Below are 26,685 nucleotides of genomic sequence, written 5' to 3'. Positions count from 1 at the left end.
GCCCCATTAATACATGCGTGCAAAAAAGCCTAAGGCCTGAGATTAACGTTAAAATGGAAGAAATCTGGAGAACTTTTTCTGTCAAAAACTCTCAGTGGCGAACTGCCTCTCAAATAAGATCTGACTCAGAAATTTACCTTATATTTTTGCACACAACAATTTTTAATAAGAAAGGAAGGTCAGGATTAGCTCTAATGTTCTCAAATAAATTTTATTCCAGTACTGAAAGTTTTTCAGGGTTTCGTAAATACCGATTGCCAAAACCTTTTTTCTGGAATCAAAATAGCGTAGCACAAGATATCTTAAAACAGAATACGAAACAGTCACAGAATAAGATATTTTTCAATACTCTTATGTCAAATTAAGTGGCAATAGTTGCCCAATTGTCAAAGAACAATTTCACCCCATCAATTGTAAAAGTACAAGATCGACTTTCGAGCATTTTAGTCGATGTAGTTTCTTAATAATTAGGTAACCTCGGCGCTCTTTTCATGAAATATTCCTTTTAAATAAAGGCGTCTAGAAGAACTCAAGCTAGAAACTCGAAAAATTTTCTCCGCTTGCCCACCAAACATAAAGCTATAGTGCAATGTAAACTTGCTTTCGTGATCAAAGTAGATCTTTTGATTAAAACAATCCCGCTGAAGGCATTTTAGTTTTCTGCGGGTCTTGAAAGATGAAATGGAATGACAAGACCAAGAGGTCGCAAATCCTCAATGTCATCCACCGAACTGACCAAGTGGATTATATTTGAAGTTATATAAATGGCTAAAGATTAGCTCAAAGCCCCATCCATGACTATTTATGGCCAGTCTGATACAGTCATTACTTGATATTTCTTTATTCTTGAGGTCATTATCAATGGAAGTTACACCAAGTGTTAAAGTTTTTTAAATAAATGCATATCTCAAGTATCAGAAGAAGTTTGAATAAAATGTTTAGTGCCAATTTGTACGAGCTCTGGTCCCAACTGCACGTTGTTTCTACTTCAGTTCATGCAGTCCAATTTCACATACACCGAGGGGCAAATCACTCCAAGAAAATCTCGTACACCTTTTGTGAAAATCCTTTTGTTTTAGGGAAAATCTCGTACGCTATTTGCAAGAGTGAATTGCCCCTCGACATACAGGCTCTCTCCCCACTCGGGGTATCAGATCCACTTAGATTTGAACGGGAAAATTAGAAGATGTGAATGGAGAAGATGAGGAGCGTTCGCTTCTCCGTTATTTCATAAATTTTTTCAATATAATTGCAAAGAGAGCAAGATTAACAAATTGAAACATATTAAATTAAAGTCGAGTTAAAGACCAACTGGCTTTTAAATATGTTTCCGGTCACTGGCTTTTTGGGCCAAGGATTTCAAGAGATCCCGTGACAAATTATACTGAGGTAACTCGGTACATTTATAAACCATAATTAAAAATACACACATACACGATCAAAAATTTTTCTTAGAATTTTCGCTGTCATTCGGCAGCCTCCTCAGTAAGAAAAATTTTTTGATCGTGTATGTGTATTTTTTTAATTATGGTGTAAAAATGTACCGAGTTACTTAAGCATAATTTGGCTTTTAAGTACTTTTTGTATTACTGTTCCTTTGTCATAGGAAGTGCAATTTTTGGCCAAAAACGATGGTGAGTTAAAAACATCATAGTAAAAAATTGTTTAATTTGGTCGCTTTCTTATGTTTCCAACATTTAGGATTGTAGTTCTTCCCTGGGTCAGGTACAATGCAAAATGAAAGCTATAATAAAAATATGTTCCGTTTTCTTGAAAGTGATTTCAAATCAAGACATATTATCGAAAAGATAACTTGGAAGGAATAACAAGGCACTTCCAACAGTCAAATTTGATGCAGAAGTGGCAAAAAAATCATAAATTCCAATGCAAGTTTAGAGATTGATAGGGAAGGGGGTATAAAAATGAAAGTTGGTGAACCAAAGATATTCAGGCTTATTTCTTCGTCCTTTTTGCAATCAAGTGGGGCATGGCACCCCAGCCATGGTCTTCTCATCTCACGCTCTTATAATGGATTTTAAAGCACAGAATAGTCCATTCCAAAGGCCGAGTTAGCGGGGGGAGGAGGAATTTTTAAAAATTCACTTATTTTCTAAGGTAATTTTGAGGACCTCCATGTTATAAAAGAGTCTGTTTAGCTTTTCTTAGTTGATTACAAAATAATGCACGTGATAAGTAGAAGTTCCAGTATATTTTGTGCGATTGTTCAAAGAGATTTTTTTCCGTCTGCAAATAGCCAAACTTGTTACCTGATATCTTTTTATATCGCCAGGCAGATTTGGGCTCCTGTTGTGGCATTGGGTCTTTCATCGCTTTCTCTTAATTGCATTTTATAATACTTGTTAATGCCAAGTTACCCAAAACTTGAAACCTAAAGCCATCCCACGAATGTTTTCAAGGCAAATCCGGCATCGCTCTTCCGGACATTGAAGAATTAAACCGTCTAAGGAAATGAGATTTTCATTTAACTATCATTGTTAATGCGCATGGAAACTTATTCAGGTCTAGTTGGGCATAAGCACGCACTACATATCGAAAACTCATAACATTGGATAATTAGTAGAGAAATCTGATAGTTGTAAGGCCGAGGAGAGAAAGCAAGTTGTGAGATCAGTGAAGGATGTCCTTTACAGTCTAGGGGAATCCCCATTATACGATTCTTCTGGGACAACAGTTTAATTCCAGTTCAAGTAGGCCTCAGAGCAAGAGGAAGGTACTTCAAGAAAAAACGATTTAGATCCAAGTTGGGTTAATTAATATTCAAATATGTAAATTCATTGCTCATCAGAACGGATCAGTGGACGTATTTGTCAAATATCAATGGATATATTACGTGGATATCTATGTTCAACGAGGATAGAAAATTCGATTTTAGTGAAGTTGTTGTTGGTAAGGTGCATGGGTAAATACTAGCGAAAAGCTGCAATATGCTTATAGAAGTCATATTTTTATTGGTGTTCAATTTTGTTTCTGCCGTAGAAAAGGAAACTGATGTTAACTTGTTGCTTGCCGTTGGATCGCCGGTTCCACGAGATGTCGCGCCGATGGTCGGGCCGTTCGGTATTCGTGGCCGACCGGCATTTCAATTTACACCGAACAGCTACATCGGACGGTATGCCAGAGATATCTTGCATTTGCCTTTTCAAACAGAATTTGGTATCAAGGTGACGACTCTTGTTTATAGAGCGAACGGTGGTGTTCTGTTCAGCATCGTCTCAAAAGATCAACATAAAGATTTTCTAACATTGGAGGTTCGAAAGAAAAACTCAAAAAATCAAACTATCGAGATAAATTATAGAAATTCAAATCCATTAGAAATTTACAGTGTGAAATTTGACGTACCCAATTTTTATGGAAAATGGACAATATTTTCGATCGCAGTTCGGGATCAGAATGCGTGGTTGTTTATGAATGGGTGCCAGATTGTCCGGGGTTTTGCCTTCAGGAGAAGATTGAATCCTCTGGATATCAAGGAGGATTCAGTGGTTTATGTAGGACGAGCAGGATGGTATTCGGACAAAAGGCCTTTCTTTGTAAGTACATTCACACTTTATTGAGATTTTATTAATGATTTAGAAGAGAGATAACAGGTGCAGAGATTTCGGAAGGGGCGTTGTACTCCCTGCCAGAAAATAAATATTTGGATGGGAAACAGATTAAGAATGAAGGAAAGGCAATTTAAAACGCCACAAAAACTCGGTTATAATCGTGGTCCTGCTTTTTTAAAGACCACGTGAAAACAAAACTTTGTAGATGATTCCGTGCCTAATGCCTACTGTGTTAGTTTCTTAAAATTTTTTTGGGTCAGTTTTTAAAATTGGAAATCTGTCTTTCTGCAATTTTTGTAATAAGATTTCACAGATTTTCCAAGCAGAGCTTTTTTCCAGTAAATCGATATTTTGGCTGACTTCTCGCACTTGCCTGGCTCATCCTTGCGGCTTTCTGGTTTGCGAATTAATTCTGTGTCAAGAGATAAGCAGTTAATTAACAGTGGGTTTAGAAATTTATTTGCTGAGGATGTTCCCTAGTCAAGTCTCCGAGTTCGAATATAGGACCGTGGAGAATATTGTTAATTACAGTCAATGCCACTAAAAGCTTTCCAAATTGCTATGGTAAACAATCACTGAGCAGCGTAAATCAAATTTCTATGACCATCCTTTGAGAGGAGGTTTATTAGAGACATGAGTCACACATCAACCATACGTACTTATACAATTAATGCTTTGTATGCATGTTCTATTGCATCGACTGGCGGTGTCTGCTGGACAAGCCAAACCTAAACTGAATTTTAAACAATTATTGGGAACGGCTGAAAATTTTAATCCTGTCGATGAACAGGACTAAAAACAAAATGTGATAACTTCCCTTAAACTGGAAGGACCGTCCACACATTAACTTGGAGTTTCTAAATTATTATCTCAGGGTTGGTAAAAATAGGAAGGAAAACACTTCAAGACTGCTGTATTATGACAGAAAATTTTGCAGGCCCCAGGTGGAAATTTGTCACTTTCTGGTTCTCCAAAGGATGGACTGGTACTCTAAAGGATTACCCCATACCCCGAGAGCCTCTCCAGCATCATTGCACCTTGCTCACCCCTGCTTTGCCCTTTCTGTCATAGGTTTGACAAGGTATGCATCTCGGATTCTCGGAGTACCTTATGTTCTTGCCTAGATTGATGCGGTTTCTTGAAGAGCTTGCGACGACAATGCACTAACATACCTCTTAGCACAAAGGCATTCAAACGAAACCCTTCAAAAACATAGGGAAGGGATTACATTAGTGCACCGACCCTACTGCAAACGCAAATACAAGATTGTTCTTTGGATTTTTGCACATTGATACGTAGTAAATTAGTTATAGGCTATGCTTAATTGGGACATGAGAATGGTATCTATTCATATTGGCAAGTCCTTCGCCAGCCAACACAGCTCGAGGTAGCAGATGTATCCATAGACTGCATTCCTTGTGGTCATGCAGCATACAAGACAGCCTTCTGTTTATTAAATCGCCTTTTTACTATTGATCATCACATTCCCTAGAAACTGAGATTTGCCATTGCTGTGTCTGAGGAAAAATTCTAATCTGTTATTTGGATGATCGCATCCTCAATCATTCTTCAAGGAAACTCGCAGCTTTTTTGTCATGAAACAACTCAAACTGTACCGTTATTCACTGTCACACCCATTCGAACTCTCTTTTCTACAAACTTAATGTTTGTCATTTCTGTCGGTAAGGAGTGTCCTGCCTCACCATTAGTCAGTTTACCCAATAAAAAAGTACATTAACGCTGCAAAAGAATCAAAGAAATAAATTGCATTATTAAGAAAAGGCAAACATGTTATGCAAGTTTTAACAAAGCTCATATTCAAATAATCGTTATTTTTCAGTAAGATGTTACTACCTCTCTTTAAAAGGAATACACACTCCTTGAAGCGATTTAGTGGGAAGTTAATTTTATCTTGATGTTTATTCGCCTATGGTTCGATCGATTCGTACATTAAACACGATTGCAACCACAAGGGCAGCTGGCAGTCTGCTGGGTGTGATGTGATTTTTGTACGTGTGAGACATTGATGACTCAATGTTTATTTTATACCATTAACGTGGACTCATTAATATATTGACTTCAAACAGATATCCTTGGTCTTCAGAAATCAGACATTTTACAACGATAAATAGCTGAGAATACTATTTTTAGCCTGCCGCTGTCTTTTTGTGCCTGTTTTCTTTAATAGTCGAGGGTAAATCGGCAGTATGTTGGCAGCCATTATCAGGAATGTATGTTACACAGAGTTAAGGGTTTGCAATAAGGGATTGGTCCCCATAAGTGCTTTACATATAGGAAAATTGTTTTTGTGAATATATATATTTTTGTATGAATTTTTCAAAGCAAAATGGTTTTGACCAGAGGTGTATTCAGATCTGGAGATGTATAAAAACTTTGGCATTTAGCTTACAAATGCGTACGTTCTGAAACACATATCTGCATGGTCTTCTGCTTTCCACCTCGAGCCCTCAGGCTTGCCCGTCTTTATGTTTTCTAGAACATTGGCCTCGAGGTAAATTCTAGATAGCATTTTATCTGAAGTCATTCGAGCTTAAAAAGACCTCTGGGGCTCTTTGGGAGTACCCTGAATTCTTCACGTATCCAGCCCATATCATCCCCCTAAGCACAAAAGGTTCTGCGCCCTAAGATTGTTCCAAGAAGCTAGCTGCATCCCTTTTCTCTACCATGTCGTCTAGAGGTTGCCCCCATAGAACTTGTTCCTATTCGAAAATGTTTGAATCAAGAGAATATTCGAAGGATGCTAAAGAACAGAGAATTTCAACCTAAACTAGTCTCTTGTACGTGAAAACGAGCATGAAATAAGTCCTCATAAAAGTCAGCATTTGGTTTCCAATTTCGGGACAAGCACCTGCTCACCCTGCCTGACGCCAACTGCATTGGAGCCTTGACCCTATAGGCTCCATGCCGCCTGTCCTTTATCATGATCAGTCAGGACAAACCCGAATCCAGATGATTAACCGTAGCCCAGTATTTTGACATGATGGGTCGGCTAATCAGAGAATCTGCCACGGTGATATTGCGGTGAACAAATGAAGATAAAACTGTTTACTTCTATTTCCAAAAAAAAAGAGTCTTATTGAATTCAACTATTTGCTCGTTCTTGTTGGATTTTTCTACTAGCTCTGTAGGTCATGATTTTGTTTGCAAAAGCTGTAGCAAATAGGGAATTAATGGCTTAAACATGTTGTTGTCTGTCGATTCAGCAACATTCCCCCAGATTTGCGATTAAAGAAGCTGGATTTTGATCAATTACGTAAAAATCTTTGTCGCTATCATTGCCCGTGGATTTTGTTTTCTTATTCTCCAATCGATGCTGAAAGTGTTTGGATACTGTTAAATCTTGTTTTCAATCTATTTTCGCAAATTTCAATTCAGTAAACTAATATCGTTTTCGATGGCTAGTGCCCGTCTTTTTGCTTAAAGAATAAGTGGGACATTTAATCATATGAAACTTCCCTCTCCAATCCCTACCAAAATATTAGATTCTTGTTCTGCTACAAGTGGTAAGATTTTGTTGGTTGCAACCAAGGTTTTACTTATCGCAGGGTCGCAGCTACTGTTGTTCTTAGGGGGGGGGGGGGGGCGAGTGCATCTCCAAAAATAACAAAATCGTTTGTTCCAATGGATAGTTCTTTTTCCCCTTTTATTCTCAAACAATAGTGCCCGTCGATTACTCCTATCCTCTCTATGGTTCTGCTTATCGCAATGATTGTGTTTAAACAATTGCACTATATAAAGCATTTCAAGGTAGTTGCACAGAGAGTGCACAAACAGCCAAGATTGTCTAACGAAAAATGTTTAGTGACTCATCAGCGTAAAAATCTCAGCAAAGTACAACTTCCTAGATCTCTTTTCATTAGTCGATATGTTTGTGAATCAAGGAGATAGAAATTATGAACAGGGTTGTTTCTAGTTAAAGTTTGAGATAGATAGCTACATATTTCTCTGTGTCACGGCGGATCCAGATACGTAATAGTTCTTGGGTCACGGCGGATCCTGTTGTCCCAATGTCTGCTTTCCCCCTCTCGAAACCCTTCCTGACAGGTTTGTTTAACCTCCATTAATGCAGGGAGTGCCATTAGAAACAAAAGGTCTATAAGACAAGACTCTATCTTGATCCGTGATTCTATGCTGTATGGCTGTGTATTTGTCAATAGCAAATCACCCAATCAAAGGTTGCGATTTTTACGTAGAGTTCCAAGTCTCTTCTTTTCTTGCGTGAAGAGCGTATTAGTTAAGTGCTAAATCTATTTGTTAGCACATTCTTTAAAAGACAAGCAAATATAGTTAAGCGACTCAATGGGTGGGGTCACTTGTCTATGTCTTGCTAATCCATTCCTTTTTCCAACTCTTTTCGAGATAGATGTTTGATGAGAACGGCATTTTGTGGAGTTTATCTTTGGTCTTACAATGGACTACAATCGAGTCACGCCCGAACGCACCGACTTTACATGGTTGAAGTCAAAAAGGCCGTAGAAAAGGTGTACCGATTAGGTACGAATGAATTGAGGCAGCGGGACGTTTGTTTTCAGTTAAATTCGTCGGGCTTTTGTGCTCATTTTACCCGAAATGCCTCCAGTTTTAAAATTAGGAAATATGCTTTGATCTTCTAAACACAGTTGTGTCCCTGTACAAGACGGAAATGAACTAGTACTAAGGAAAAAAGTTGGCAAAAAAGAAAGTACCTTTCATAGATCGAAGTTTAGCATTATTGGTATTAGGGAGAGGAACATTCGTGGATCTTATGGGAATAAGCCAGTCTCCAATCACAAGGCGAACACAATTTAGAGAAACCTCTGTATGATGCAACTATGATATAAGATAGAATTGATTAGATACCGTGCAGAGCCATGAAATGTAAATTTCGCCCTTGCCCTAATGCGCGTGCCTATATGCAGAGTCCAGAAAGGTTGTTAACCTTCCTCCAGACAAAAACATCCCAGAAGGCAAACCTTCCTCACAAAATATTAAAAGTTGGTGTGACTTGGGTGTGTCATAGGAGCTTCTATCGTTTTTCGTGGACCTTCCTTCGGTCAGTGGCCATGCAGCCGTAGTGTTTTCCTGTTTCTTATTGGTTCAGTCAAATAGATAAAATAATAGCCCTAAACAGGGGGTACCAGGTATTTTGGCGTGGTTGCGTTATCAGCGTATTTTCGTGAATTCGTGAAATAAATTTTTTATTCTGCGTGAATGCGTGAATAGACATTGGCGCGTGACCTGTGAATCAGCATTACTCATGTCGTGATTGCGTGAAAATGAGTGCTGCAAGCGAATTTCCAAATGAAGTGCTTTCGTTTTTACAAGGAGCAAATCTTGGTTTCCGGTACCAGACCAGGTGAATGTCTCTATTATTTAGAGATTTCGATGCCGATGGCTCTGCCAACTAGAAATTACTACTATTAGATAGTTATTAAAAAAATCAGAGAACTTCTAGGGGGCGTGACCGTGAAATTAAATTTCCAGTACCGTGAAGGCATGATTTGCAATTATTTTATGCGTGATTGCGTGATTCAGCATATGTACCTGGTACCCTCTAAACAATAAGAATTTGAACTTGCCTCCCAAACAAGCATGTATTCAAATCTGATGGAATTATTAGATGTAGTTTAGAACTGATTCGATGGTGCAAATTGTAAAACGTGTAAGAAAAGTTTTCAAACGTTGAAGTTGAAGCCTTGAGATGGTTGGAGTCACTGACCCGACATAAGTCTGAACTCATGAGCTAAGATTAATCATATTTATTCTCAGACTTGTGGTACACTTTGATATCACCGAAGCCAATTTCTGGCTTTGAAGCAAAGCATCTTAAACTAGACCTATTCTGTCATGACTTTCTCGGGTTGTTTCGAGACACGATTACTTGTGTTAGAAATACAATTCGTGCTTTTGTCCAAGATTTCTTTGGAAGATAACCCACAAATCGCACAATACAACAGTTACATTCTGTGAGAGATATCACGGCAGGAAGTACACTCTTTTTTATTATAAGAACACGAGCCTCAAAACTGGTCGAAAGTTTAGAACAAATTAAGAACAAGCTGAGGCTGAGCTTCTGCAAAATGCAATTTTGAACAACGTTTTTTCTCAAAATCGAGGATTTTTAGCGATGTTTGGGTGCTTTTTCGGTGAATATTCAAATTTGTCAGCAAATAAAGGCTGTCTCACTCACTTTGTTTGCAAATGAGGCCTGAACACCTCCTTAGAGCGAAAAAGCTAGCAATAGCACTGCGTCACCCTTTTAATTTAAGAACAATTTAAGAACAATCCAGCCTCAGATTTTCGAAAAAATTAAGAACAGTCAGCCTGAACTTAAATTTACTGGTTCTTATAAAAAAGAGTGTACGTGGAAATATCGACTTGAATACATTTGGTCAGTGGCTTAATTAGCGAACAGATTTGGTCAGTGGCATAGTTTGTTTTTCCTCATACGTAACCGAACTTACTTCCATACCTGAATTTTTTAGCACACAAAGTCCCGGTTACTTTTTTGTAATGTTAGATAGGTGAAGTATTATGTAGCTTTTAACAATTTCGCCCTGTATATGCACAGGGTAGATATGTATCTTGCTCTCTGTGGCATCGTCTTTGTAGCATTGTACTTTGGCTTGTATTTAGTGACATATCTTGTAAAGTTTGAAGAGCATATTAAAGTAAAAAGTCAAACATAAGTTTGGAAGGACTGTAGAGAGTCTTAACCAGTTTGAAAAGTTTTATTAAGAATGTTCCATTAACAAACCCCCAAAGCAACGGACACCTCAAAGCATCGGACACCTAAAGCATCGGACAATTCCAAACAACGGACACCTCCATGAAACCTTCACATTTTGAAAAACCCTTATCAGCAACTAAATATAGGGAATGTTGAGCAGCTAAAAAGTCCTATCTACTCTAAGGTCCTTAATAGAAGGGGGGACGCTTATTAATTTTTTGATTTTTTTCTGACCCACCGGAGCTTATTTGGACCCCCCCCCCCGTTTATTGATTTTATATGCAGTCATTCATATCCCTTATTTCATTTGTCCTTTGATCTTGCAGGTGTGAAATTTCTGTAAAGTTTCTCTTAAATGAAGAGGTTGAATTGTATAAAAGTTTTAACATAGAGAAGTAGTGATATCCTAAAAAAATTTACGTAGGCCTGACTGATGTACACAATGATAATTAGCCTGCTCATTTTAGTAATACAACAATACAATATTACATGGTGATAATTGTCATTTTCCTATCGATTGTATTCAGAAGAAAATCTTCTTTGACCCCAAGAAAGAATCATCCTGTGATTTTTCAAATTTTTCACATTTCCGACCCCCCCCCCACTTACTAGGACCCCCCGCTTAATTATTTTTTGAAAATTTCTGACCCCCCAACTATCAAGACTCCCCTTCTATTAAGGACCTTAGAGTATTGGCTCAGCAATTTTAAGGAACCTTTCATATTTTTACCTTTGCAGAAGATAATCCCTTTTTCCCTGGAATAACGCAACCTGAAAAGCTTAATTTATTTGTTATGATACTTGAAAATTAAACAAGATTTTGAGCTTGTTTGTTATGATGTTATGGATCAAAGTTATAATTTTTTGTTTTATGTTCAAAACACATCTAGAGAAGTGTCTGCTGAGTTTTGGCTTTGGTTATCATAACAATACATTGGAGTGAATTTGCTTGATGATGATGGTCTCCCACCTAACAATTTGAGAACCATTTAGTCCTTATCAATATATACACCTTTAGTATTTCGAATTTTTTTCAAGCTCCCATCAAATCTGTCCAGTACTGACGGAAAAAATTCTGGAAGCAACGTCAAAATAAGGGACATATGTACAAAATTTCTGAATATATACATTTTGAATACGTTGGAGTAAAGCTTACAGAAGCCTACAGAGGCCATAAAATAATGACGGGTGTTGGGCAGGGCCATGGTTTAGAAATGTTGGTGTTGCCTGGTACCATAATAGTCTATTAGGTTAAGACTTACTTGTTATCAATAGTGCTTCTTACGTGATACATTTTATTCTCCATATTTTCCTTGCTCGAAAGAAGAGCCTTTTTTAAATGTCGGTGCTTAGGCCCGTAAAGTTGGATCATTTATTGCAATATTTATCCGTTTTTTCTCGATACAATTTGAACGAAACAAAGATAATAGGTTATTAGTTAACATGATTTCTTCATCAAAATTATTTTAAAGGTAGTATGTTTGCTTCAACCCAAGCTTTAGATAAATTGACGTTTTTATTGAATGGCCTAGTGATGATAGAGTGCTTTGTTTCATACATTTAGGCACAAGGTCAGACCCCGGTGATCTCATAAGAAAATTGCCTCTGCTTTTTGGCCTTAACCCCACAAATTTTGGACAAAATTCTACTTTTTTCAAATGGATAACTATTTTGTAATGCTCCAGATTATGCAAATTCAAGATTTATTTGAATAGATTTTGATTGCGTCTCTACTTTGCTCTACATGGGATGGGCAGTGATGTATTCAAAACTCTTTCCAATGATGTATCAGAAAACAGTACCTTAGATGAATAAGGTTAAATAACTAGGCGTCAATATTGATTAAAAACTTCCAAGTTTAAAACCAGCTTTTGGAGAAAAGACATCAATTCTTCAGAAATTTGTAAACTCACCAGCCAGAGTAAACTCAACCTGTAAAGTCTGGATGTGTGGAGGTCAAATGGCAATCCTCTGAATTTAAGGTTAAGTTGCTGTCAAAATCTAATTACTTGCTTCAAAGTCTTTTGTTTGTTGGATTGGAAATAAGATATTTTTCTGGTTCAATAGCGAGCCACAAGAACACATTGGTGCTAGTTTTAGATCGTCTTTTCATCCTTATACTAGCATAAGTGTACTGTGTTTATTAATTTCAAAGTATACTGTCCTAATAGAACGGAAAAATGAGATATTGTTATGTTAAGATGACACTGTTAGGGGCTTATTACATTGAGCGGGCTGGCCCGGTTGTCAGGGCTGGCCCGCTCATCCGGGCTGCGAAATTCTAACGATTTTATGGTAAACGCCAGCCCAGCCTGAAAATTAGCGGTAAAAAAGGGGTAAATTAGGGGGTAAATTGATTTTAAACCTGGCTGCAACACCCGCCAAGAAACCGTTGTTCAAATTCGCAGCCCGATTTGCCGGGCTGGCCAGGCTTGAATCGAGTACATGGGCAAAAACATTGAATTGCAGCCCGCTTTGCCGGGCTAGGCCGGTAGGCAGAATGGGGGATCCCGCCTAACCGGGTTAGCCCGTTCTCCATATAACCGAAAGTTTGCTAAACACAAAGCATTCTGTTGATACTGGGATCCCACCAAAAATGTTCATTTTCGTTTAACCGGGCCAGCCAGCACCATGTAATCAGCCCCTTAAAAATCAATGTAATCAGCCACTAATTGCAAAAGATCAATGTAATCAGCCACTATATTGTGGTTTTCGGGTAGGGGGTGTAAAATTCAAAACATTCCATTAAGGCTGATTTCCACTAGGCGAATTCTTATGAGCGAATCAAATTTTTCCAATGTGAGCATGCGTGGTGTTATTTTCTCAAATTTCGCAGCGAAAAAATTCGATTCGCAGAAAGTAGATCACCGTCCTACTCTATCGCTACGACTGTTTATTCGATTCGATCAGGCTTTATACAGATGTTGAATTAATATAGTTTTGTCAAGAGATTCTATTCTTATTTTTTGAAAGAGCGTTAATGCTTGTACGTAGAAAACCCGGAGGGTACTCCTATTATGGCCTAATAGGGGTCCAGTCAGGGTCAAAGAGGGCCAAAGCTAAAGTGTTAAAAATAACTCTCAAATCGTAGTCTTTTTTGGCAATTACCCTCAAATGGGAGCATAAGAACCGAAATTATGCCCTTGGCAGCATCCATTTCTTTGTGCTCGCCTGGTCCTACTATGACAAATTTTTGACAAATGTTGTTGATTCGGGAAAGATGAGATCTTGTTAATTTTTTAAACTAAATCGCAGAGTAAAATAAGCAGCTGATTAAAAGAGAAGCAACTACTTGAAATACCCCCAAGTGGTAGTGTTATCGAATCTGGGCCATTTTGTAGCTATTTGGTAAGACCCTCAAATTGACTTAACCCCCCTGTCAGGCTTTAATAGGAGTGCACCCTCTCCCCTCCGGTGTTGTATATTGAACTGTCTCAGCAACCTTCATTTTATTCTGACAAGGAGATTGGTTTGCAAAACCCATTAAATATCCAGTTTTTAAGCATTTTTCTCGAATCCCAAGTTTCACCGACATTTAGCAATGGGAAATGGGGAAGGGGCGAGAGAAAATTATAAAGGGAGCGAATGATCTCCAAGACCAGTACTGGGTTCAATGCTCGCGCCAGGCACCGTAGGTTATAACGTTCTGGCGCATTAGGCAGGGGAATGCCCGTCATTGTGCAACAAGAGATGTTGTAAAGGCTCTCATTCCATTAACTCAAATGAGATAAGAATCATGTCATATTATCCTGCGTAATACTAATTCAAATAATTTTGATTTGAATCGTTTATTTATCAAGATGTAGAATACTTGATTAAGATTTGCTCAAATCCGTTTTCTTTGTAATACAAACATGACAGCTTTGAGCAAGCTCATTAAAAGAAGAGGGCGTTTATGCAGTATTTCCAATGAGATGAGGATTCAATGACGTGTTTATTTTTGTTGAATGAACACAAATTAGGGCCGTTACGCTGCTGCCAGCTGCTGACTCAATCTTTAAGACCAGAGGAGTTAGCAGAATTCAGAAAAGCACCCATCTCTCCTCCGGCCAATACTACATTGTGCCTGAGAACTTTCTTCAGAAAACAGTAAAATTACGGCGGGATTTTGGGCTTGATTCTCGAACTTCTTCTGTAATCATTGAGTTTCCCTAAGGCTATTGACTGTACTTCCAAATTGTCTTGGCTTTGTGGAAGATCACGGCTTTTTCGTACTAAATCAGCAATAATCGTGCCCCAAAATAATTAGTCAGCAGTTATTCAGGTGTAAATTACGAGCCGTCCTGGTCCCCCACTTTTTTAAAAAATCTTTTCCCCCACTTTGTTGCAAGATCTTTTGATTCGTCTGTAATTCGTCTTTGTCCCTCTTTTCTTGTAAGCTATGCATGTTTGTGATCGAAAACAGTTAAAGCTAGAATACACATTTTTCTTTTCTTTGCTGTTTTTTAATCTCTCCAATTACTAGTTTTTTCGTTATAGTTGCTCTAATCTTTAAGTGCGTGTTACATAATTCTGGCTTTTGTAAAACCCAGTCCCCCAGTTAGTCCAGTCAATTATTTGCGGAACCTTGAAGATACTTGTAGCAAGATCTTACTAGCATTAAGCTGACTTTTGTGTTATCAGACATATTTCAGTGTATAGTAAAAGCCCAACATGATCCTCGCTAGGCAAACTGTTTTGACTGAGGGTTATATGCAGACGACCAAATTGGCTACCCCAGCAATTTCCAGTATAGCACAATTTCCACTTGCACTACTGGCGTGAGGCAACCATATTATCTATATCCCTGTCCAGAACTTTAAACGTTCAATTCTTTAAGATTTTGCAAGAAAATTTCAATAAAAATCATGCAATCAATATTGTGTCAAAAAATGAATAACGAGGGAGGTTTTGGAAAAATTTGGAATTTTTCGCAGAATTGCTATTTAATTTTTTTGATAATTAAAAATTATTTTTCTTTCTCCAAGAATCTTCCAAATCTTTTCTCTTTTGAACCAATATAAACCTTTGCAACATTAACAATTTTTTCAATGCAGAGGTTAGAAAGCTGTTTAACTGTTAAATGTGTCGGTTTTTGTTGCTTAATGACGTCATCAAAATCTGCAACTTCCGTTCAAAATTTCAAAAGGTATATCTCGGATTTGGAATTTACGTGGTCTTTTTGGTCAGATTTGGTAAAAAAAATTTCGGATAGGCTGATATTCAGATTGCTTGAGAAAATCCCCTGCCTGAGGTGTTTTTCAATTGTGAATACTACACTCTTTTTATACGAATATTGTTCATAAGAATATTCAGACTCAGGATCATCCAATGTTTAAAAATATTCCAAAAATATTGCGCAGCCTCGGCTTGAATAATTTGTTTTATTTGTGAGCAGTTGCCAGTTTTGCTATGTTCATAGCACAGTATTGTATGACTGACATATCTTGTCTTTTCAAAAAATCGTAATTGCTATTCGACAGCAGGCGATGTTACCTTGAAACAATATCAGATTTAAAATAGGTAGAATATTTTAAATTCAGGCCGAAAGCGAAAGTTTCTTAAGAATATTGAGGCTGGAAAAAATTTATAGTATTCTACTGAAAAGAAAGCGTAACAAAGTTCTGTCTGAACTTTCAAGACAAAAGCCAGCACATTAGCTAGGCTATACTTATCGTAACTGGGCCACTTGTTAGCCTTTTGGTAAGACCCTCAAAAATTGACTGAACCCCCCTGTTAGGCTTTAATGAGAGTACCCCTACCCCGGGGTAAAACTAAACTGTTTCAGCAACCTTCAATTCAAGGAGAATTGTTTGCAAAACCCCTGTAAATATCCAGTTTTCAAAAAATTTTCTCGAATCCCAAATTTGGATCTCGAATCGCAAGCATCTTTCAACTGAACCTGCAGACGGTGGATGACCCCAAATAGAAGCAGAGCGTAACTTTTTGTTTACAATATTTATTGTCAATTAGTTATTTCGAGTACGAGGGTTTGGGTGTAGACGCGAACAATAATAGGGATGATGATTTTGACGAGCGCAAGGCGAGGGTGTGGACAAGGGCGTAGGTCAGGGTGAGACCAGTGGCGAAGCCAAAGGTCCTGCTGGTCCTGCTGAGCAGGACCAAGAATTTCCAAAGATAAGATTTACTGTAAACAATAAACAATTTCTTCCTTGCAAAAAGGAAGTTTCAAATTCTATTTGATAAACAGTCCCCAGTTCCGCCAGCTGATACAGGCATCCCGTGCTAATCTCAAGGTCCTGTTCTCTCCTACGGCAACCCTGTATTTTGGTCCTGCTCATAACTATGATACCCTATGTTTGGTCCTGCTTCACAATGGGCTTTTGTGAATTTAGTCCTGCTTCACAATAGTCTAGAACAAAGAGCAGTCCTGCTCAATCTCGGGAGCAGGACCTCGTCGAAATGATCATCATAACATTTCGTAAGCAGTTGTGATTTGATTGGTCGAGGGTTCACCTACGTAGGTCAAAGAGCATTGTTTTGAAAACCTTTGGTCCTGCTATTTCTGAGAGCAGGACTGCAAGAATTGCCCTGTGCATTCTCGTTTTGCTATGAGATACTAGCAAGGAGGCCAGTTCAAGTATTATGGCGAGGCGATGTGAATGCGGATTTTCTGCTTGCTTTGGCAATACCAATGATATTATTATTGACAGCAAAACATGCCTCAGTTGAGCTGCATAAATGTTATTTGTAACAAGAAAGAGTCCAAAGTTCGCAAGAAAGAAATGTAAACAACAAGAATTGGCTGTATGAGGCACTCTGATTTCGGCCTTCGTACGATCGTTTGAGGCACGGTATATCATGGTGGCCTAAATAAGATTTTCTTAGACTTGGACAAGGACGATGAAAGCATAATTGAATTTACTGTTGTGTGATTGAAAGTTTGGAGTTGGAGAATAAACCAATTTCAGCGGAATTTGCATTTTTCTACCTGATTTGTTTTCTCGTCTAATGGTTTGGCTAATAAAGTTGTTTTCATTGATAATGCGACACATTATTCAATTGTACCTCTCTTTATCAGCTGCAGAATAATTGTTCTGCAGAATATGTGAACTTGCCACTACAGACTTTAAACTCTGTTGTTTATTAAAATTATTTTAATAGAGTATCTAGATGGTCAGGTTTATAAGACCAAAATCTGGAATACCACAAATATATGATATGCAACTTCAAATGCCACCCCTACCCCCTTTTATCGTCAAATTTAGTTATCACCAATTTGAACTTTTACTTCAGCTGTAGAGGCTTACTACAATTTAACATAGATTTGTTTGAAAAGTAAGCACCCTAAAGGTCGTCTTTAAGTATGGGTTTATTTTTCAAAAGATAGACATCGATTTAAAATTTGCTTTTTACTGAATTTAAGAAAAAATTCATCTGCAAAAAGGAATTTTTGTCTATGGGCTTTTCCTATTGAATAAGGGCGTGGCCCTGTCCATATAGCAGGACCAACAATTTTTGGCTAGCTTCGCCACTGGGTGAGACGAGGGCGTGGACGATATATATTTACTACGTACCAGCCCTCAGACCCAGTTCCACGTGTTCCACCTTCCAAACATCAACACTGGGGATCTTCTTTATGTAGGAAAAGTTTTCTCATTCATTGTTAATGCAGACCCTTCATTAGCACTTAATCTTACTAAAAGCCAACATTTATGAATTAAATTGTGATTAATTGATCCTAATTGTTCGCTACATACATTACAAACTGGATCGGAAATTGGTGTTTTTAGAATCAAGTGTAATCATATTTTCGTGTTCGGGCCGCACGGGTACGAGTAGTAATACTCAACAGTATATTAATGTCCAGGCTTCCAAGCATTGATGGTATACTATCACGATAAAATCGATATAACATATTAATTGGTCACATCACTTTTAATCTTCCCAACGGGCGCAGTCAACTTAAGAGGGATAAAGAGCCCCAATATTTTTTAGTATCTTATTTTTGTATTTTCCGGCCTTTTCCAACCAAATCCTCAGTTAGAGAAAACCTCATTTTCTTAAGACCGGACCAGAGTTATCTAAAGTACTGCGGAGAAAACTCAGTTTCCCATCTTTGTCTCCTATTGAATCTACACTGATATGTGGATGTGGTTTACCATAAATGAAAAGAGACACCGGTTTTTGGTGAATACTTGTCGTGGAGACTTAGCTAAATAAATCATGTTGCTGTTGGTAATTTTTGTATCCCATGATTCTCTTTGTAGATTCTTACAAACACAGATTTTCAGAAATAAACCGAGATTAGATCGCTTGAGGCACTTTGATGCACCTCTATTTAACAAATATTCTATAGTAAAAAAAAAATCGAGAGAAAATGACTTTATACAAATAACGTTTATATAAATATACTGGTACCTAATACCTTTCGCAGCCAACGCATAAAAACTTTCGATAGTAGGTTAGAAACCTTTATTGAAAGTTTACTCTAACTATGCTCAAACGCAACATTGGATAGTTTACTCTTAAGTAGCAGCAGTTTTTCAAGACTGGGAATCCTTTTTGTTCATTTTCTAGGTTTTTTCTTTATGTTTTATTATCTCCAAGCTAATTTTATCTATTTTTATAGCTATTGAAATCTGCTCAGAACTTAAAACTTCAGTAGAAATAAGCAAGCATTTCTAAAAGGGACGTTTTCCAGCATTCTAAAGGGAGTGGCCTAAAAAACTTCGATCATGCAATTTTCAGCCCTCCCACATTAGGACTGGTGCGCTATCCCTGAGTCTAACATGTATTCACTATAATCTGCCGCTAAGTTCTAATGGTTTTTCACTTCGACGAAAATTTGCCCGTGGTGTTATTTTGGTAAGATGTAGGAAATGTTTGAATCCATTCACAAAGGCCCTGAAAAACATTGTTACATCTTTAAATGTGGGATTACTAAATTCACATCAAATTGTTGGCAGACAGTGTAACTCTTTTACGTACGAAAAATAATATTTGCAGATTTTGTTTTTAAAACATTCTTTGTCGGTTTAAATCAATGCATTTCAAAGCACATGATACAAAGTAGAAGGTAACTGAAGTTAAACTGGTTTCAAATGTAACATTGTGTAAGACTAAAAACGCGAGACAATATGTTCACGCAGATGTACTTGAAGTTCTCATATAGATTACAGTTATACGAAGTACAATAAATTAGAAGTAAATAGATGATTATAATTGATTTGTTTAGTAGAAATACTCTCCCTTTGTTTGCCAGGCTCTTGACTTAGAAGGATTTTACTGTAAAGATTACTTCTTATCTAGGGAAGTTCTCTCTGAAAACAGGTTCTGTTTCTTTGCTAGAAACTATGAAAGACATTTGGCACTGGACATGTGTCAGAGAAAAACTGTTAACCTTAGTGGCGATTCCAACCACAGCATTAAAAACTGCTAACCTTAGTCGCGATTTCAAGCCTAATGTCAACCGCGAGAAAAACTGCCAATCTTAATCGTGACTTAAAAGACTAATCTCATCAAATTTTCTAACTTTAATCGATAAAGAAATAAGGACTAACGAGCTACAAAAGTACAGTTTCTTGCCGGGGCTTATTTTTCCTTGCCACTTCTATCGGAGCCTTGCATTTGCTTGTGTCAAGGAGCTTTCATTGGTCGGCCATACAGGTCGCAACGGATAGTATCCACTTTGAATGAATCGATTTCGTTTTACTAGTCTCCAAAAATGGGGATGGTTTTTTGTGACTATTCCCTTTCTAAAAAATCAAATCACGCTTTTAAATGTGAGAAAATGTAGGATACCACATGTCAACCCCGTTACAGCAGCGCTTCTTGACACAGCAAAAAATCTAATTACCTGTCATCCCCCCCCCCCCCGCCTCCCTCATATTTTCTCATCCGATTTATACAAATTTGAAAATCGACCTTGGGCAACATTGGGGAAGACACGTCCTCCCCAGACCTCCACTTGGAGCTGCCAATTGCATTCCTTCTTACTTAGTACACTGTAGTAAAGGAAATATATCATAGCATGGCAATTATTTGGGGGCTCCAGACCCCCCCCCAGCCCATCCCGGTTTCGATAGGACTGTCCTATGAAATATAAAGTTGAGCTTCAATACAGACATGCCATTAGGCACAAATTTATTGCGTGTTCAACAGATGGGTTGTTGGTGGTTTCCAAAAGTATGAGAATTGCTACGGGAAATATGAGGGAACTAGACATCATAAATAATTTATAATCTGAACACTACACTTCGGGTTGTATAAGAAAAAATTCTCACTGTCAAAGTCGCAAGAATCTGGATGTCTGCTGATACTCGGTTCATTTCGTCCATTAGCGTAACAGATGCTAAACCTAATGTTCAACAAACATTTCAGGATGACATTTTGATGTCATTATTTGCTACTGTGAGAAAATTAGAGGGGGGGGGGGGGGGTAAAAAGTGGAAGGGGCTAAAACCGAATAAAAAGAGGCTTGACTCGTGATTAATTGGTTGATTTTTGGCATTTTTGCGCACTGTAAGAGTGCCCTAGAACATTTGCAGTAATATTTTCAAATTCAGGAGTTAAGTCAAATTAAACAGACACTGTACGGTACCCAATGGCCAAAATTCTTCACTGGATTGGTTTTGATGAGAATTCCTGCCAATCTGATTGGCTGTCGTGCAGATTTCATGCATCTGCAATCGGGTCTGCCTTCACTCTGTGTGTACGGAGATCCTTAGAGTCAGCAATTTACAGCGAATCGATTATGCCTACCTGATTTGAAATTCACAGACTCTCTGCCACTTGTTTCTACAACTATCTTTCCTAAAGCTCGGACATTGAATCCTAGACCATGAAAGTGTCATTTAAGGCATAGTTGGAAATGTCTTCAAGGATTTATCATTTAAAATATCGACTTCACAGAAAGGCAACTCTTATGAGAAGTTCGATGAAGATATGGGGCAGGGATGGCAGGGCTGGTGCAAGATATTTTCCAGCAAGAAAGGTTTTTAAAGGAATGGCATCTTGATAAAAAGAGCCATGCTTTCCTCTTTTAAACTACATAGTTTTCACTGATGGGGGATCATCATGCTCCTAAAAAGGGGCTATATCAAAGGAGACCAAAACGAGTGGTCTATAATGAGGTAGCTTCCAGAAAATGCGCATAGGATACTCAGCACTGTACTAGTGACTGCTATAGAGCGAGAAGAAACTGAATTTTGGTTTTCACGAAACTAAGATCAACCTCAGGTGCAGATTCATTATATCAAGGTCAAAGAGATGGTGGTCAGGAAATGAAACTCTAGAAAAAAGATGCAAAAACCACGGAAGACTTTCGACAGACGAAGAATATGGTTTTGTTTTGCATTTTCTCGACAATACTTCTTCTAGAGAATCGCGAAAGAAAACAATTCAGACGTAGAAAGCATTTTAAAAATGGTTGAAGGCAGGGGCGCCTGCACAAGATTAAGGCAGGAGGGGCAGTGTTGTTGCTAAGGGCAAAAAGTAGAATTTTTTCACTACCATAATCATGTACTTGTAAGGGCGAGTGGTATAAAAAGAAATTGAGATTGGGTATTAAATGGCCTTATCATTATTCGAAATGTTTGGTTTTATAGGATTCATGGCAATTATAATTGGGCTAGTTCTAAAACTTTGATGGTCTGCTTAGTCTCAATTCTCTATGATTGCAGAATCATTGAGAATGAAAAAGAAAAAAACAATAAACACAACATATTTAAGGGCACTGCTTGTCCCCTTTGCCCCTCCTGGAAGAGGGCAGGAGAGGCAGCTGCCCCTGCAGCCCCTCCAGGGTAGGCGCCCCTGGTTGAAGGGGCACTTCAAATAGCAGAAAACACATACTTTTCAAATAGCAGGACATAGGAAAGTCTGGAGGGGCACATGTAGGCAGAAAACAGGGGCAGCAAACAGATACTTTTTAGGGAAGTTGGGAGGGGTACGGGACCACTGCGCGAAATAGAATAGAGAGATGGATCTTTATTGGCCAAAATACGATGTTGCCTGCGTTGCCAGCCTGTGTCACACATTGTCGATATTCGATCTGGTCTCTGGCATAGCTTCTACTGTTTTACCTACAATAACCACATTTTTCAACATTCTAGGCACGGCTCATTGCTTATTTCCAATTACCTCGCTAAAAACTCTTAAATAACTACTCTTCAAAATATATCAGCCTGGCTAGTATTTTGATTTATTCTTAAATTTTAGCGGATTTGAGCCTCAGTATTATTTTAAACTATATTATTCTTAGAAAACAGTGTGTTGTTACCTCTTAGTTCAGATCGCTGTGACGTAAAATGCCCCAATTTCCGCAAACTGGTACATAGTTTGCCTGTGGAATTCATTGAGTCATGATAAATATTTAGATTTAATTAAGGTTTAGAACAAAATGACCTGATGATTCGGTATATCTAAAACAAGAAAAATCCAGTTAAAGAGGAAATGTCCATGCACGCCCTATCTTGAGGGTCGCTATCCAAAGGCGCTACAGGCATTTTCTTATACTGATCACCTTATTTTATTCGTAAAAGATTGCTACGTCAATTTAAAAATTTTTTGCAAACAGGAACTCCCAGGAAATTGTGAAATTGAGAAAGAAGAGATTTAAGCCATACGGAAACGCCTATCTAAGTGCTTGGTTTTACAGAATAATGATATCGTTTCTACCACTTGGCTTCCCCTGTAAGGCTGCAATCTTTGGAAAAGTATTTGCTTCAAAAGTAATTTTTTTTAAGGTCATGGTAAATGCAAATTGAACTTTAAGCCCTGGCAAAACGACTAAACATTTCACTCAACTTTTGTTTAGCCAAAAGTTTAGTGAAAAGTTTAGTCTTTTTGCCACCCTGTTTAGTGTTGTTTAGTCGTGTTGAGTGTTGTAGAGCAAAGTTTGATCCTGATCAAAAATGTTTAGCGTTGTTTAATGTTGTTTAGCAAATGTTTAGTCGTTTTGCCACCGATTAAACATTTGTTGTGATTGCGCAGGCGCTCTAGCTGTGAAAATCCAAAGGTTTTCGTCTGTTTTCGTTGATTTTCTTGTCTCTACGTGACCTAAAAAGCCTTTATGAGACATCTGCATATCTCGTTGTACGCCACTGTGTCTTCTTCAACAGTCAACTTTTTTGTTTATGTGCTAAAAAGTCTTTTCTTTCCCCGTCACTCCATTCTTATTTTTATCCACTGCTTGTGCATGGAACATGGTTTAGTGAAACATTTCGTCACGTTTTGCCACCCTCGCTAAACTTCGCTCCACTTCACTAAACAAAAATTGGGTGAAATGTTTAGCGATATAAATTTTATTTTTCGAAAAACAGAATAACCCAGCACAAGATGGTATGTAGAATTATATACTGACTTTTGAAGAACACAGCAGGGTTGTTGTAAATAAACAGGAATGGAAGAGAAACCTATAAATAAACTTTTCTATTCATAAGAACAATAATATATATTTTTTGTTCTGCCGCCATACAATCCGAGAGTTCACTGTTACTCAGAAGATATCCGGAAAATCAAACGAAATTAGAGTTTTGTTCAAAGTTTAACCTCTTATTTAGATCACGAATCCTCGTGTGCCCTTATGCAAGGTGAAACCTGCTATAGACCTTGATACAAAAGGCAACGATTTAATATATTTTGCTAAATTTGCACATCTCTGTGTAACGAGCTCAGCGATTTTCTACCACGGGAAATAGTTGGTTAATATGGAAGGGGGACAGTAAATTTACTCTAGTACTGGCAGATGATGGGTAAGATGTAACCAGAGAGAAAGTTCTTACAGAGAACTGCTAAAGAAAACTGCTGTCCACTTTTGCGAGAGAAACAAACTTTCAATAGGGGAACTTAAGACTGGGAGCATAAAATATCCACTTGTATCTGCAGAAAACTTGGAAAAATAGAAGAATGCCCGGATCATCCAGTGTCAACTTTGATGATGATGATGAAATTTGTTCCCAAAATAGTTATGAAAATTGCATTGCACAAAATTGATTTTGGTCTATAGCAAAAAAAATTTTCGCGATTGAGTTTGAGAGAGTGTATATTGAGTTAGTTTTTCCAAAAAGATCCTTCATGTGAACGGTGTGGTTTTATAATTTTTTGGAACTCCATCGCCAAATGTTTATTTCTTGACGAAGAGCTTAAACTGTTATCTAATTTTATGTTCATTTTTTTTTCTTGAAACTTGTATTGACTTTATGCTCGTCTATGTTTCTAAAATCCCTGCATATATCAACTTTTCTTAAAACTAAACAGTAGTAACTTTCAGTTTCAGCATTTTTCAGGAGAGCACAGTTTTTGGTTCATCATGCATAACTTCTAAATTAATTGAATTTTTTTCTGTGTTCAAAAACAAAAGTAATGAAAACGTAAAACGACTTGGTGTTAGCCACAACTTTCGATCTCCTAATTTGTCTGGTACCTGAATGTAGGCATAGTTCCAAAGTTCCTTATTCGTAGACCTCAGTGCCATAAAAATAGTACAGAAACAGGAAAAACAAAATTTTAAATTTGGATTTTACTTGTGGCTAGAACTCAGGAGCAAAAACACAAAGAAGGCTATGTTAGTGAAAATTGTCACTTTCGTTGTTTTGACTTCAAGGGGCGAGACAGCATATGCGAAAACTGCTAAATGAAGCACTTGACATATGAACAATCTATGCGAACATTGGCTGCAAATGAATGGAACCGGCTTTTTAGTTCTTGATGCTTGCAGTTATAAAAAATTTTCAAATCGAAAAGTTCCTTGAGGATTTCATTTTTAGTAGTATAAGTTCTTTAAATATTTCTGCCTTCTACATGTAGGTTCCTTATAAAGTGGTTCCTTATGAAAAAACGTGTATTCTTATTGGAAGCGATAAAAAGTTCCCTTGGCTAAAACCATATCCTGATTTAGTATTGAAGCTTTTAATCACAATTTTATATCTGCTCTGTTATTGCTCGCCGAAAAAACTTTATTATCTATTGTATACAAAGTTTGTACTTCTGAAGGGATTTTTGCAATATTGGACTTTCGTTTATTTTTGAATTTTGATAATTCAACAATCGCAGTTTGAAAACCCTTTATACCCTTAGAGTACCTCTGGTGACAAATTTTAATTCACATCCATAGAACAGGAAGGACAAACTAGTTCTGATTAATTTGATCAGACATAGCTTAGAAATGAGTCTGAATTGCATAAGTGAATACTTTGTTGAGTGAATAGAGCCTGGCAGGAAGTTCTGGACAAGATAGGAAGCGCCAGAAGTCGCAAGGGGAAGAGACGATAAAGGGCGTGTACCTGTGAGAAAGCTCGCAGAATGTTGATGCATGGCATTGTGTGTGACTTGACATACGAACATTCATCAAAAACAATACGGGACTTTTCAATCTAACCGCATTCGAAGGTTGCTGCTAATGCGTCTACAGGGCCGTAGTAAAACAGCTTCTTATTCGACCGGGTGGCTAGCAAGTAACTACACTTGGAGGTTTTCGATGCCCTTGCAGTTATGGCATTCAAAACAGTGTTTTCCGTCTTATTAATTCGCTGCCTTTTGTTTCAGGGTGCAATCTTCGACTTAGAGATATTATCGGACCCGAACAGAGCGGTTCCAAGATGCATGGGAGAAAATTTCGTGAGTATAATTTTCTTTGTCGTATTTTTTCCTTTGCTTAAACTTGAATTTTCTTTTGTGTTTATTATTTGGTAAGTCTCGAGACTTTCTTGACACCCGCTCATGGAATCAAGTTGTGGAATCACTGTATTTGCACACGAGTGTTTGCTACTCGTTCACAGTGACTCGTGTCGCTAAACACTTATCGTTCATAATTTTAAATCCTACTTCCCCGTAGTAACACTAGGGTGCTTTGAACAACTTGTGCCCCAGAAAGTGTCAAAGACTTCTGAACTATCGCATAGGCAGAATCGAAATTTATAAACTAAACACGACTTGCGCCCTATTCTATTCTTACATGGGATTGCGAGGCAAAAATGCATGTAAGCTTTGAAAGCGTGCTTATAGTTTTCTTTCTACGATATATAATAGTCAGTTTGCCCTCTTCCCATTCTTGCTTCAAGGGTCAGAGTATGTAAAATATCAAACCCTTGGTCGCCCCTGACAATGATCTTTGTCTAACCCTTTGTGACAAGAACAATAAAAATCATCCCCATGCTAAATAAGTTCTTACTCGAACAAATAGTCAACATTTCCCTGTTTAAACATTTTCTTCCGTTTCTCAAGGCTGAACAAAAACAGATACCTTGAGGTATTCTAACTGCTAACGTGAATCATTGCCACATGCCGATGTGTCGAAAAGACAGTAAAAATTGACTGTGACCAACCCTAATTCCTTTTTTGAAATTGTAAGTCCAATTTGGTTACGATTGGTGAAAATGTGAATATTTTGGCTTGGAAGTTTGAGGCGCCGGTGTAAGATTGCAAACCTGAACCTTGCTACAAACACAA

General features: G+C 37.8%; 1 protein-coding gene across 8 annotated transcripts in view; it reads left to right on the top strand.

The window, feature by feature from the left end:
* LOC135681348 (uncharacterized) overlaps positions 1-26,685 on the top strand; it is an 87,905-nt gene that overhangs the window by 35,240 nt on the left and 25,980 nt on the right. For all 8 annotated transcript variants that reach the window (XM_089111743.1, XM_089111742.1, XM_089111744.1 and 5 more), the window contains exons 4-5: positions 2,998-3,551; positions 25,783-25,854. In XM_089111743.1, the coding sequence (XP_088967869.1) occupies positions 2,998-3,551; positions 25,783-25,854 (626 nt within the window). The remainder of the gene's footprint in view (positions 1-2,997; positions 3,552-25,782; positions 25,855-26,685) is intronic.

The sequence above is a fragment of the Rhopilema esculentum genome, chromosome 12 (assembly GCF_057945365.1).
Source record: "Rhopilema esculentum isolate cy_ngs chromosome 12, ASM5794536v1, whole genome shotgun sequence".
In the NCBI taxonomy this organism is placed as follows: domain Eukaryota; kingdom Metazoa; phylum Cnidaria; class Scyphozoa; order Rhizostomeae; family Rhizostomatidae; genus Rhopilema; species Rhopilema esculentum.
This window is presented reverse-complemented; position numbering and strand designations above follow the sequence as displayed.